Source organism: Podarcis cretensis, assembly GCF_951804945.1.
Source record: "Podarcis cretensis genome assembly, chromosome: 8".
Taxonomy (NCBI): Eukaryota; Metazoa; Chordata; class Lepidosauria; order Squamata; family Lacertidae; genus Podarcis; species Podarcis cretensis.
This window is the reverse complement of record NC_137177.1, coordinates 36,911,792-36,924,895: the sequence shown is the minus strand read 5'-3', so window position 1 is coordinate 36,924,895 and position 13,104 is coordinate 36,911,792. Positions and strand designations below refer to the sequence as shown.

The following is a 13,104-nucleotide window of genomic DNA, read 5'->3' as shown; positions in this document are numbered from 1 at the left end:
CCCTGTGGAATGAAGGGAGGGAGGAGGGTGACTTTGGCTTTACTGACAAGAATGCAGAGCTGTGATATTAGGAGGATGAGAGCAAAGGCATGCTCATAATGGTATCTGACAGCTATACAGAATCCCACTTTCAAAACTGCACCTGCAGACCTTTCAGGGTGAATGTACTGCCTCGTTCCCAGTCAGTGCTGGTCCTGTAATCTCTTGCTGAAATCCTATTACTTTTTATACTATGAATGCCCCACTTTTGTTGGGTGATAGTGCAAGAGTCCCAGTTCTGAGGGTAATAACATGGCAACATTTGAGGACGCACTGCAAAACACAGAATACCGTAGAATGGCATGTGGATGGTCCAGTATAAAGATGCTGCTAATGCTCTGTTGTTGCATCAGTACACAAGTCTCGAGAAACATGGAGAATGTTCACAACGAGGGGCAGGAGTTCCCTAGTGATGCCCAGCTCTGTTTCTCTGCAGCATCTGTGTGTCAGGAGTGGCCCAGAAAAACCTGGCTCCGGGCCTGAGCTTTGTAGTGGGTTGAATGCGGCCCAATATGTAGATTCTGAATCCTAGCAACGGGTGGAGGCGCTGTGGGCAGATCACCAAGTCTGGGCCGCCTGCTTTGGGGGTCCCATTGCAGGAGCAGGAATCATAGCCTGGGATGATGCTGCTGCTGGATCCATTTATTCACTTCGAGCAGTTTACACAAATCTGGCCTTGAAAGAGGGAGGAAAGGAGCGCTCTGCACATGCTCCAAGGAAGTGTAGTCTGCGTCGCCAGGCAACAGTCACCTCGCCGCTGCCGTGTCGCCATGGCAACCGAGAAAGAAAGCGGCGCGCGAAAAGCCCGTTCGGCCCAGCCCCTCCCCATCACCTTCGGAGCAACCAGCCAATCAGAAGCGCGGGAGAGTGAGTTGGACCAATAGAAACTCGGCGGGAGGTGACAAAGCGCGCAAGCGCAGATTGAAAGAGAGAAGGGACTACATTTCCCAACACACCCCACCCAGAGGAGTCCAAGGCCCGAGCGGCACTCGCGTAGCGCCGGCGAGGAAGGGCTGAGGTAGGTCCTTACCTGGCAGCAAATAGGCTTTTGTGCCGGAGAGAAGCAGGTAGGTCAGGAAAGCTGTATTGTCCCTGCTCACCACCACCTCCGTCCAAGGAAGGCAAAGCACTTCCTTGGGGCGGAGGGAGCTTGTAGGTAGCTTCACCTACAAAATGCCGAATATTTTCGGTATTTAAATCCTATCAGCCTCGTAAGAATTTTCTAGGCAGGTGCTAGTGAGGAATAACATGCCCAGAAGTCTTGACAATAATGAATTATATGAAATATATTTTTTTAAAAAAATAAAATTTAATACACCATTTGATCGCAAAGAAAACTAAACCCTCAAAGCAGTTTAGGGCGCAGGAGAAAACACGTGGCAGTTTGCTGCCGACTTGCTGGAGAAAGGAGAGCAAACCGGTTAAAATAGAAAAGCAGTGCTTCATGAACTTGCACCAGAGATTCAAAATAAATAAAACCAGAGCAACATTAAAGATGCAATTCTCTGGACACTTGCTGGGCGGTGCCTGGCATCTCTGCTGCACCCCCAAATGCCTGATAGGGACCAGAGGGGCTTTTGCCAGCCTGTGGAAGAAGGAGGACCTTCTGTGTGTGGACCTTCCGGGGCAGAGTGTTTCAAGCCTTGGCAGCCACTGTGGAAAAGGTCCTGCTGTTTCTGCTGGATAGCATAAAGGGAAAATCAGTTGCTTAATTTGGGAGTGTGCTGCATTGGGCACCATGGGGCTGCGACACTTGAAGCATCCAAGGCTATAAAGCTGAGCAACTTTATTCTCAGAGTGTCATGCAAACACTGAATGCTCCAGAAGCTCATCCAACACTGCTTAAGAGTAAACACTAAATCAAGAGTATGTTGGGATGGGCAGATGGCAATGTGAGACTTTCCATGGAGGCCATGAAATCCAGAGCTGGCCCTGAAAAGTACCCATGAGGATAGCTTGGTGATGGAGCATTATCTGCTTGTAGCAGTTAGGCTGTGCTAGCATTGCTTCAGAAAATAGTATTAAAAAACATTGTAAATGACTGGCATGATGGACTGTGGCTGAGAAGTTCACCTAGGAAATCCACTCGGCTATAGGACTTGAGAAGGAAATTAAAAAAAATGAAAAATCAGAATCCGTTTATTAACTTGGTTAATAGCATGAGGAAATCCCAGCTAGCAACCTTCAGCCCTTCTAGAAAAAGGCAGGGAAGATGGGTTTGTTCTCCTCAAAGCTTTACCTAAACTCTGAGGGATGAGGGACATAGTTGGCACCCTCCTGGTGTTGTATTAAACTAGGATTTCATTTTAAACCAGGTATTCTTTTTAAAAAATGATACACAGTAGTGTGTGTGTTTGTATGTGTATGGTTTTGAATCAGTTTTGATTCAGCCTACTGCTATGACTTAACTAACTTGTTTTGAGTCCTGCAAACATGTTTGATGTTCTGCAAAAGGAAATATCTGCTTTGTTTTTGATGCAGATGTGTGACAAGCCAAGTGAGGGGAAGGGCAGGTTGAACCAAGCCTGGTGTTGCTGGAGTCTTGTTACCTGGGCTGCTTCTTGACCTGACTTCTGTGTTTTGTTTCCAGGATGGCTTCTGGGGACTCCAGTTCCCTGCACACCATTCACAGTGCCCTGCAGGAGTGTTTCCGTGCCCTCCAGGAGCAACATGAGGCTTGGAAGAGAGTGCTAGCTGCCTGCACACCTCTTCTCAGTTCCTTGGCCAACCTGGCTGAGCAGATGCAGGCCTCCCAGAAGGTCTCCTTTGCCAACACCCCCTTGCGAGACTTCCCAGATCTGCCAGAGAGGCTGAGGCACAAGCAGCAATGTGCCATGGAGGCTTTGCTGGAGGTGCTGCAGCAGGACCACCTGTAAGGGCATCTGCTTTGCATTGTGGGTAGGGCAGAGGGGAGGGGGAATTGCTGCTCTCTGGGTCATTCACAGTGTGAAAAAAGTTCACGTCAAAATTATTTGGTAGGAGGCAGTTTTTTGCAGGCATGAACAATTCTATATTATTACTCTATAACTTAAAACTGTGGCATCTTAAAAGTACATCTAAATTTATTTGGGTTGGTGTCAGATCTTAAGTTAATTGAACTTAATTCCCATTGAAATAAGTAAGTTCAGCTGACTTTGTCTAGCTCCAGTTAGTTATTTATGTAGCACTTTCGCAGTTAAAAAAAGTAGTTTCATGTTTTTACTTATTTTCATAACAGCAGCCCACATGGGGTAGCTCAGACTGGCTTCCCTTGGCTCTACCCAGTGAGCTTTGTGGCAGTTCCTAGTGAGCTGCCCAAGCTCAGCTCACCATTCCCATTGCAACAGGTTGAATTTAGGTAAGACCTTTGTTCAAATTAGCAACGTTTGCCTTTTGCTTAAGTTGTCTACACAGCTTTTAGAGCAGGCATAGGCAAATTCGGCCTTCCAAATGTTTTGAAACTGCAGTTCCCATCATCCCTGAGCACTGGTCCTGTTAGCTAGGGATTATGGGAGTTGTAGTCCCAAAACATCTGAAGGGCCGAGTTTGCCTATGCCTGTTTTAGAGAATCAGCCAAAAATTTCTCATCTCCAACCTGAGCTTGGGCAGCAGAGATGCGCAGGCCAGATTCTCACCCCGTCTTAAACTTGTGCAAGGCCCTTCAGACAATATGGCGGAAGTGCAAACAAGAGAGAATGTAACAACGTATGATGAAAGCCAGTATTAGCACACTTAAAATGAACCAGTAGTTTCTCTGGGTGATTGATCTCTATGGAAACCACCCCAGAGTGTGACATGAGTGGTCTTTGTTTTGTGTAGAATGGAGCTCCAGAAGGTGAGGGATACTGTTGGGGTCCGTGTGGACAGCGTTTTCTGGCTCTGTGAGCAGCCAGGAGATGGCCTAAGCCTGGAGACGACCTTCCAGCGCTCTGCATCATGCCCCTCATTGGCAGACATGCTGGAGTGGCTTCTGGATGTTGAAGAATTTTACCACCGTGTGTATCCTTTGAAAGAGTTCTGCATCTGCAAGGTCCTCCTGTTCTCCAGAAACAGACCTTTATTAAAATACTTATCTATGCAGCCTTTATGTCTGCCTTGAAAAAGACCCCCAAGATAGCTAACAGTTCAGTTTAGCAATAAACACTGAAACACAAGCCAGTAAAAGAAAACAACATTAGCACACCAGAATCCTTGTTGCCTCCAGCTCTGGATAAGATGCCTCACTGTTGATTCAGTTGTCACTTGTGAGAGTTGCAGGGCCCCAGCCCCAAGGCCATTCTCCCACAACTTTTCAAGCTGTGCAAGTGTGGAGGAGGCAGGTTTCAAGCCCTCTGCCCCCAGAAACACTCTCCTTTCCTTCCATGGAGTTCAGCTCTTCTCATCGCTCCTGAAAAGCTCCTGTTGAGAGCATCTGGCAAGATGTAAATTTACCAAATAATCCTGTTCTGGACTGCTCTCATTTGCCCCTCTGATTTGTGTAGCTTGAAATGAGTCTCTGTCATTCCACTTTGTATATTTTAATAATATTTATTAAAAATTTTCCAGAATAAAAAGGAAAGATAGCAAGCAAGAAAGAAAAAACAAATATGATTTACACTTGGTTTCAGTGGCATCTTTCCCGGACTTCCCCCCCCCCCTCTTGTATTCCATTTCCCTTAAATTGATTCCACAGATTCTTACCCCAAATTTTAAAACCTTATTTGTAATTTTAAATAACCCATTTATTCCAAATTAATTTATCTTATTTATCTTAATGAACCATTTCTCCTTATATTTTATATAATTCCCTAAGATCGACCCCATTTCCCTTCCACGAATTCCCCTATTTTCAAACAACAAACATGAAAAAAGAAAAGAAAGAAATAATATATAATTTTACAGCCTTTGGATTCCAAATCTCCCCCCCCCCATTCCCCGGTTCCAATCCCCAAAGTTCATCCATTGTCTACTGCCAGCCTAGTGTATCCACGTCTATATCTCAACTCCAGTTTGCCGTCTTTTGATAGCTTTTAATTTCAGAAAGTCCAATCTCGAAAAACTCTCAGAAAAAGTCATTGTTCTTCCATCCAGACCTCTATGTTTAAGAGTCTAACTTAAATTCTATTTCTTGGTCCTTTTAAAGTCTGGATGTTCCAAATACTCCGGCTTCAAATTTGGTCCAGCTCTTATTCCTCAGGTTGCTTTTTCCTGTTCTGCTGCAGAAACCTTCTAATTCAGAAACTTCTTGTTCTCCACAGAGGCTTTTGTTATTCAGGAACATAACTTGCGTCAAGTCCCTTTCTTTCTTCAATAGATAAATCCATTGTCTCCTTTAGTATAGAAACCTCTGTAGACAAAATAATGCTTCGTTTTTGCAGCTTTCCCAAGAGATAACAGATCCTGCTCAAATTCATAGTATTTTTCCACTTGCTGCTACTGTTGCAATGTCCCAGCCTCCCTCTAGAGGGAATATGGTAACTTAATTTCTTTCAAAATCAGACCCAAAAGTCAAATAACTTGTTGCCTTTATTTCCAATAATTTATGTCCAAATTGTAACAAATCTAACCAGCAAAGCCATCGTAACAAAGTTCTCTTTTATTTTCCTGCTTTGACAGCTGCTTTGACAGCTGTCAAAGTTTCTGTGTCTCTTCACCAGTCTCTCATAGCGGATCGTTCTCGGTTCCCGGGGGGGGGGGTTGCATTTTAGTTCCCACAAATCAGTCTTCTCCTCCAGCACAATTATTGTAATTTCCCTTCGTGAAGTTAAAAATTTTTTTCAGGTAAACAAGTTCATCTCTCGATCTTAGTTGTCAAATCCTTGCGTTGAGCCATCTACAACAGGGGGGGGGCGGACTTCCTTTTTGCACTCCCCCCGCTCGCTCCAAATTCAAAGATCAAATTTCCCTTTTAAGTCCAATCAATTTACTCACGGGTTGTTCCTTTTAGTCCAAATCCGAAATTTTCAAAGAAGAAGTCGTTGCTCTCCGCCGAATGGCATGCGGCTTCGCTGGGCAGGGGAAGCATTGGACTCACAGCACCACACCCCCCCCCCGTCACCCGCTCCACAGCCTTTAAAAAGGCTCCTTCGCGGGTCGGGGGGGCGCAAACGGTGCCCGCCGAGTCACCAAGTCCATGGGCATCTCCGCCCATGGTTTTTGAGGGTCCCCGCGTCGCCGGCACGGCAGGACCCGACCCCTACCCAGCCGACTCCCTCCGGAGCTCGGAGGGAGTCCGCCATTCGGCGATGGCGCTGACCCGGAAGTCTGTCATTCCACTTTGAGCTGGCTGCTTATCTGTCCTTAACACCTGAAAAGATACTTGGGGCTCAAGTTTCTCCTCCTTCAGGTCAGCTACACGAACCTGATGGAGATGCAAGCTCTTCCAAAGGCCTGGGAGCAGGTGCTACAGCAGGGCCTCCAAAACACAGCAGAAGGTAATGACACCAATGTGGAACATGTCTTTGGCGATGAGGTGGGGTCAGTAGCAGACACAAACCCTCAGCTTCTAGTAGCTGGATAGAGGTATAGTACCATGAATATGGAGGCTTCATGTTTGGGTATCTTAAATGTTAACACTGGGAGAGTGTTCAGTGCACCTTCACGTACACTGCCTTGTTGTGATCCTTACACCATTCCTGCAACATAAGGCAGTGCGCTAGTGCTGATGCAGGGCAAGGTTTCATGGCAGAGGTAAGATTTTGACGGGAAAGTCTTAGTCACTGGCAAATAGCCACCAACAGGCCCATCATCTGTGAACAGATGCACAACTGAACCAATATTGGCCTATAGAAAACGACAATGCTTTGCACCTGCAGTATCCCTGCTTTGAAGTTTTACCCATGACCTGTTCCTCACAAAGAGTCCTCTTCTGATCTGTCTCTCAGAAGTGTTGCTGAAGGTCTCCTTCTTTCTGGAAGCCGTGTGAGGACATGGAACTTGCTCATCTTCCCAAGAGAGGCCAGCTTTCCTGGGACAGCTCACCACCATGTGAAGAGGCCCAGACCTTAAACAGGGCTGCTTTTTGTTCGGATGGAGCTCCCCAGCCCCGTAGTCAGAAGATGCAAAATTCCGGATCCTGCTCTGTGTGAAGACCTGGGCTGGTGCTGGCCCTCAGATTTGAAATGAAGAGTATGTGAACCAGTAGTTGGGGATTGTTCCTTATTGAGCCACATGCCACCATTTCTGGTAGGCGCCTCTTTGTAAATTAAACTTGATGTCGCACCCTTGGAGTGCAAAATGTCCCTTTTCCTGTTGTGCCTGTAGCTGTCCAGAGTGGAACAGCTGCAAGAAGCATAGCCTGGGTGAGGGTGTGTGGGGTAGTTTCTCCAGAAGATCAACCAGATGTCCCTTTTTCCAGGAATAGATGCATGTAGCCTGGCTGAATTTGTATTTAGCCACAACAAAGAGGCAACATTTCTACATACTCTAATGACAGTTGGTCGTGGCACCAAACAGAGGAGAAGTTATGTGCATCATTTAAGTGGTGCTCAGAAATGGGTGTAAAATGTAAGTGTTGGTGAACTGATTTGGAACAGTGACCACAGTGCTATCAAATTCAACAGATGGGGAACAATGACTAAGATAGAAGGAATTGGAAGAAGGTCAATATAGCAATGCTGTTATACAAATCTATGGTGCAGTTGCACCATATGCAGAAAGGCAGAAATGGAAAAGGTTCAGAAAAAGGCTACCATAATGATCAAGGGGATGTAATAGCTGCCCTATGAGGAACAGTTACAATATTTGGGGCATTTTAGTTTGGAAAAAGGGCAAGTAAGGGGTCTGGGGGAACTTGGGACCATCCAACAAAGCTGAATGTTGGAAGATTCAGGATGGAAAAAGAAAGTACTTCACACAGCATATAGTTAAACTATGGAATTCATTGCTATAAGATGTAGTAACGGACACCAAATTGGATAGCTTTAAAAGAGAATTAGACAATTCATGTCTCCTAGCCATGATGGTTATGTTTTACCTCTACTGTCAGACACACTATTGCTCTGAATACCAGTTGCTAGAATCACAAGTGGGAAGGGTGCTATTGCATGCAGGTCCTGCTTTGGCGCTTCCTGTGGGCATCTGGTTGGTCACTGTGAGAACAGGATGCTGGACTGAATGAACTCCCTTTGACCTCTTAGAGTTTTAGGAATTGCCTTGCAGGAGTTGTTAGGAGCAAAGATGAAAAGGGTTGTGCCTTATCCCTCCCACAGCTTTCCCCCACTTTTGGTGGAAGTGCCGTTCCCCTTGAGAAGCAGCCTTGAGCAGTCAGCTACTGTAAATCAGTTTTGATTGTATTACTTCGGTGGTACTGTTAAATTGCAAAGTGTTCTGTCCCGACAGCCCTGTGAAGAAGGTTGGTAATATTCCCGTTTCTATCCTGTGGCATCACTGTATCTATGGAAGGAAACTAATCAGCTTTTAAAGTGTTTGTGACTGTATAACAAAATGTGATTGAGTTCTTACTGCTTCCCTGCATGCTGTGTGTCCACTTGAGGGCGCTTGCAGACCTTCCTACAGAGGGAGCGGCTGGGGCGAAGCAAAACCCTTTGCCTCTCTTACTTGGCATATTAGGTCAGTGGTTGTTCCTCATTTCATACTCTGGTATTTTAAACAGCCCTGCTGCGCACCTGATAGAGGAAGATCCCACCGCTGCGCAACGGGAAAAATCGCTTGCCTTCAAATATAATTGGTTTATTTTATTATTTATAACACTTTATTGTGAGTTGTCTTGAAAGCTGGGATGAAAGTCATTACAATAGCATTGTAACATTACAATAGCATTGTAAACTCACCCTGGTTTTATTCTACCTCCTCTGTGCTTGTTTCTCTTTTTGCATTTCTTAAAAGGCTCCTAAAAACTTCTTAAAATTAAATAGCCCAGTGCTTTTAGCTCCTGGTCCTCCTTTACTGCATTTTCCATCTCTTTTCTTTTTACCAAATGCATTTTTATCATCCCATATGGTAATACTTAAAATACACTAAGCAGCTTGGAGTGGGTGATGGCAGCAGAAGGTTTACCATCTCGCACAAACACTCCCTTGCTGCATCCAGGAGTGAGCAGCGCAGGGCTCCAGCAGGACACGTGACCAGCAGGTGCCTTTGATCCCTCCCATCTGGGCAATCTGCGTCAAAGCTGTGCATTCCTACGGTCATCTGGTGCTTGTGCTTGTTACCCACAAAACACCTGTCCCTGTTAACATTGCACGGCTCTACTAATGTAGTGTTTCTGGCTGGAAATGGTGATGGATGGGTTTGAGGCAACACACATTAAGGCACCCAAGAGCATCCTGCACCGCTGCTGCAAGGAGCTTCCCTGCATTTGGTGTTGCGGCTGTTGAAGGGACGAGCTGTGTTTCTGCCTCTTGTGCTCAGAGCATCAGCTCTTCCACCTGCTGAGTCTGCACTTGGCTGTAGCTTTCTCTCTTCCATGTGGCCTCCAAATAAATCAGTCAGAAGAGCAGCCTGTTGCAGCAGAGGCAACAAGAAGCTGAAGAATGCAAGAAGTGGCTGTTGAAGTTGGAGGGTCTACAGACTCTGAAGCTAGAGCAGGGTTTCCCAAACTTGGGTCTCCAGCTGTTTTTGGACTACAACTCCCATCATCCCTAGCTAGCAGAACCAGTGGTCAGGGGTGATGGGAACTGTAGTCCAAAAACAGCTGGAGAGCCAAGTTTGGGAAACCCTGAGTTAAAGAAAGGGAAAAGGGGCTTCTCTTTCTGTGTATCTGTCCCAAATGCTTTCTGTCCATCTTCACGCATCCTGCAGAAATATGTCCTTCAGGCCAGTTGTGAGCATGGCTGTGTCATAGTAGTGAACACGCTTAGCTTGCTTTCTCATTTGCTTTGGTGGATCTGGCAGGGTTTATCACATCTTGCCAGCAGTGCATGGAAATGGCAGCCTTGTCACATTTCTGGGGCCAAGCCCACAGCTGACATTTCTGGATCGCGCCCCACCCCCACCCCACACAATCGCTCTGGGGCGATGTCACCCAAGGAATCATTTGTGATTTCTGCTGGAGGGCCTTTTGGGGAGTGGAGGTTGCCTGAGAGGTGCCACTCACCCCAGCAGAGCAAAAGCCAAGCCCGTCTCAGACTGCACCCAGCTGCGGACCTGAAACCAATTAGGCAGGGCGGTGTGCCTTTCCGAGGCAGTAACCCCAAACCGTCACACACATTAGGCTGAGATGGACGTTGAGAAGCAGTTGGAATTCGTTACAGAGCAAAACACACAACTTGTGGCGCTGAAATAGAACCAGGTTCCGCTGGTACGACCCCTTCACATCAGAGAACTTAATAGAATTATCCCATCAGGGGACATTTGTTGAAGGTCAATTTATTCAAGACAAATGGAATCTTATAAAAACAACAGAGTCTTGTGGCACCTTAGAGACTTGCTAATTAATTATGGTGTAAGCCTCTATATGCCGTAAGAAGGCACTTTGTTGGTTTTTGCAGCAATGGGCTGACGCAACTATTCTGTCCTTCTGGAAATGCCAAAATGTGGTTTGTTCCAGAGTGGCTGAAAAGGGCCAGCTGGGAAGATGGGATTCTGAATGGACCCTTCAGAACAGGCATCCCCAACCTTCGGCCCGCCAGATGTTTTAGACTACAATTCCCATCATCCCTGACCACTAGTCCTGTCAGCTTGGGATCGTGGGAGTTGTAAGCCAAAACATCTGGAGGGGTGCAGGTTGGGGATGCCTGCCTCAGAATAAAGGAACCCCAAAGAGCCACTCTAAGCCACCTTCTTGGATAAATGAGAAGATTAAACTTTACAGTGAATAAGACCATCTAGGTTAGTTTTCTTTACTCTGGCGGTGGCAGCAGCAGACCCTCAAGGACTTGGGCAGAGGGAGGCCTTTTCCAGCACCTGCTATTGATTCTCTTTAAGTGCAGTTGCTGGTTCTGGACTGGGAAGGTCCTTTGCATTCTTGGTGTGCAGGAGGAGAATGGTGCCATTTTGACCAGGGACATCTGTGTGGTGAGCTGAGCTTCCTTTTTGTTCTGCCCATCTCTCCCCCTTCCTCCCTGGCAGGAGCGCCCAACCCACCAGAGTACTGAAATAGGTGATGTTCCTTGTTTGACTGAGTCCCACCAGAAAGCCATTGGGGGAGCCGGAGAACGAAGCCTTGGTTTGTGCAGGATTTCTGATGCTACGCATGCCCACGAGGTGCTTTCTCACAGCCTGCCACAAGGTGGAGACATCCTGGCTGTTCCTTCCTTCGCAGTTTTGCTCCTTGCCCAAAGGCAATTTGGGCAATTCCCATCATCCCTGACCACTAGTCCTGTCAGCTTGGGATCGTGGGAGTTGTAAGCCAAAACATCTGGAGGGGTGCAGGTTGGGGATGCCTGCCTCAGAATAAAGGAACCCCAAAGAGCCACTCTAAGCCACCTTCTTGGATAAATGAGAAGATTAAACTTTACAGTGAATAAGACCATCTAGGTTAGTTTTCTTTACTCTGGCGGTGGCAGCAGCAGACCCTCAAGGACTTGGGCAGAGGGAGGCCTTTTCCAGCACCTGCTATTGATTCTCTTTAAGTGCAGTTGCTGGTTCTGGACTGGGAAGGTCCTTTGCATTCTTGGTGTGCAGGAGGAGAATGGTGCCATTTTGACCAGGGACATCTGTGTGGTGAGCTGAGCTTCCTTTTTGTTCTGCCCATCTCTCCCCCTTCCTCCCTGGCAGGAGCGCCCAACCCACCAGAGTACTGAAATAGGTGATGTTCCTTGTTTGACTGAGTCCCACCAGAAAGCCATTGGGGGAGCCGGAGAACGAAGCCTTGGTTTGTGCAGGATTTCTGATGCTACGCATGCCCACGAGGTGCTTTCTCACAGCCTGCCACAAGGTGGAGACATCCTGGCTGTTCCTTCCTTCGCAGTTTTGCTCCTTGCCCAAAGGCAGCTGCATGTGGGCTGGCTGAAGGCCCAACAGCGGAGAAGGGAGAGGAATTAGATCTCATTTAAGCCCACTTTGGTTGTAAATAAACTATAATCACTTCAAATGTTTTGCTTAATAAGGAAAGGATGTTAACCATTAGGCAAACACTCAGCGAGCCCGTTACTGCCAGACTGGAGATACCAAAGGGGAAGGCGATTCAACCCAAGCTGTTAAAACAAACCATTTGCGGGTCTGCAAAAGGCGGGTTTGTATTTCTTTAGATCTGGCCCCTTTCCGGGTCCAAATAATCAAAATTCGCATTGGGGATGGAGGGGAGAGGAGAGTTAGTATCACTTCTGTAATGCCCCAAGGGAGAAGAGCTGCACAAACCAGGATCTGCTCATAAAGAACTGCTGATTCCCCCTTTCCCCACTTCTGTGGCAATTCTGTACCTCTCACATCCCAAAAGTCTTTCACTAAGAACTTTAGTCCGGCACACAAATGGGGGCAGATGACTTTCAAGGGTGAATGATGCCATTGCATTAGGTTGTGACAGAGGGAGAGAACGGAAGGAGGGCTGCTGTTCCACGGACTCTGCTGAGAGACTAGGTCTCTGGCTCTTCCTCAGCCATTACCCAATAGCATCTACTCTGTCAGGTTGCCGCAGTGTGAGAGATGGGAAGCAGGGCTACTTTGCTGGCTCTGCTGAGAGAACAGCTGCCTTTTGGCTCTCCCTCATCGCCTAGTGGCAGCCATTCTGCCAGGCTGCAGAAGAAAGGGAACGAAGGGAAGCAAGGCCACTCCACTGGTTCTACTTAAGAGATTTGGCTACTTTTCTGTCTCTGAACTGACCTATCCCAGCTGGTCCATGTCAGTACTTCGTAACTGAGAACTGGTGCTTGACTTTGCTTTTCTTCCTCTCTCCCTCCGCCTTTGCTTATGTTGTGTCCTTAAGGACAGGAACTGGTGTTTGTTTGTCGATCTGTAAGCCACTCTGGGAACCCTTTTTGGCCGAAGAGTGAGATTTAAAAAATATTTAAATAAAATAATCAGCTATACAGTATTTCTCACATACATATGTGCTGTATGTGTGCACTCGAAAGCATGCAAAGGGGAGCTGTTTACAACCGGGGAATGAGAATTTCAGTGGCTGCTGGGAAGATCACCTCCAGGAACTCGTCTACTGCCACACTCAGCAATGACCCTTCCAGAGTTGTCTTCTTCCTCCATCCCCTT

At 46.9% G+C, this 13,104-nt stretch overlaps 1 protein-coding gene across 1 annotated transcript; it reads left to right on the top strand.

The window, feature by feature from the left end:
* Positions 1-22: 22 nt before the first annotated feature.
* AIRIM (AFG2 interacting ribosome maturation factor) lies at positions 23-8,886 on the top strand. The gene is made up of 5 exons (XM_079989262.1): positions 23-1,057; positions 2,630-2,911; positions 3,838-4,017; positions 6,313-6,431; positions 6,882-8,886. The coding sequence occupies exons 2-5, from the start codon at positions 2,631-2,633 to the stop codon at positions 6,920-6,922; spliced, it is 621 nt and encodes a 206-aa protein (XP_079845388.1). The 5' UTR covers positions 23-1,057; position 2,630; the 3' UTR covers positions 6,923-8,886.
* The last annotated feature ends 4,218 nt before the right edge of the window (positions 8,887-13,104 follow it).

What these genes read in the sequence shown, in the direction of transcription:
- AIRIM (XM_079989262.1), top strand. Translation starts at nt 2,631, where the DNA reads ATGGCTTCTGGGGACTCCAGTTCCCTGCACACCATTCACAGTGCCCTG. An exon ending in GTGCTGCAGCAGGACCACCT is followed by an intron (nt 2,912 to 3,837) that starts GTAAGGGCATCT and finishes TGTTTTGTGTAG; the next exon opens with AATGGAGCTCCAGAAGGTGA. An exon ending in GAAGAATTTTACCACCGTGT is followed by an intron (nt 4,018 to 6,312) that starts GTATCCTTTGAA and finishes ACACCTGAAAAG; the next exon opens with ATACTTGGGGCTCAAGTTTC.